This window comes from Condylura cristata, unplaced genomic scaffold (assembly GCF_000260355.1).
Source record: "Condylura cristata isolate star-nosed mole 26May11 unplaced genomic scaffold, ConCri1.0 scaffold00058, whole genome shotgun sequence".
Classification (NCBI taxonomy): domain Eukaryota; kingdom Metazoa; phylum Chordata; class Mammalia; order Eulipotyphla; family Talpidae; genus Condylura; species Condylura cristata.
In genome coordinates this window covers 570,941-571,879 of record NW_004567159.1, presented here as the reverse complement: position 1 = coordinate 571,879, position 939 = coordinate 570,941, and the positions used below count along the sequence as shown (strand labels likewise).

Genomic DNA, 939 nt, shown 5'->3' with positions numbered 1-939 from the left:
CGGTCTGGTCGTCCGCCAGGGCCCAGGAGAAGTTCCCGTACTGGTAGACCATGCACTCCGACTGCCTCCGGAAGTGCCGGGCCGAGAAGTTGCTCCACCAGTCCAGCATGTTGCCGTCCTTGTCGAAGTTCCGGCCTGCGTGGGCAGGGGTGGCTGCGGCGCTGGCCCTCCCAGGCGGCCCGGGCTCCCGCCCACGGCGCACATCTGGCCGGAGGGCATCCTGCCCGGGTCGGTGTGGCGGGGTGCTCGGCCCCCTTCTTTCCCAGTAGCCCCACCTGGCCCTCGGGGCCCTGGGAGGCTGCTGCTGGGGCTGGGGCACAGGCGACTGGGCTGGGCTCAGACCCGGGGGTGCCCCTACCATTGTCGTCAAAGCCGTGGGTGATCTCGTGGCCAATCACCATCCCGATGCCCCCGAAGTTCAAGGCCTGTGGCTGCTCCTTGCTGAAGAAGGGGGGCTGGAGGATCCCGGCGGGAAACACTGGGGGGTGAAGGACCCGCTGTGAGCCCACACACCTCCCGTGGACCTCTGGGGTCCAGTGCAGGAGGCAGTGGGTACAACCACCCCTATTTTACAGATGAGTAAACTGAGACTGCGGGGCAGCCCAGGCCCGCACTCCAAGCTCTGTCCACATTCTCTGCGGCCTCTGGAGGGGTCTCTGTGCACCCCCAAACTCCCCTGGCCAAGGGGCACAGGACCGGTACCTCCCGGGGGTGACGGGGTGTGGTTCCTGCAGGTGGGGGTGGTGGTGCCTGCCCTTCTTCCGAGGGCCGGGGTGCCCAGGAGGAAGGGTGGGGTACTCTGGGCGGGGAGCAGGGTGGGCGGGGCCGGACATACCGATCTGGTTTCTGTTCGGGGAGTAGAAGGCGTTCACCACGGCGGCCCCGATGATCCAGCTGGGGTGAGGGCCAGTCAGCTGGGGCCGGGCCCGGCCGCCGGCC

At 68.6% G+C, this 939-nt stretch overlaps 1 protein-coding gene across 1 annotated transcript in view; it reads right to left on the bottom strand.

Annotated features, from left to right (window-relative positions):
* Positions 1 to 939, bottom strand: part of MMEL1 (membrane metallo-endopeptidase-like 1) — a 27,817-nt gene that overhangs the window by 2,226 nt on the left and 24,652 nt on the right. The window contains exons 4-6 of the mRNA XM_012734526.1: positions 836 to 914; positions 359 to 478; positions 4 to 135 (exon numbers count right to left, since the gene is read on the bottom strand). Of these exons, the coding sequence (XP_012589980.1) occupies positions 4 to 135; positions 359 to 478; positions 836 to 914 (331 nt within the window). The remainder of the gene's footprint in view (positions 1 to 3; positions 136 to 358; positions 479 to 835; positions 915 to 939) is intronic.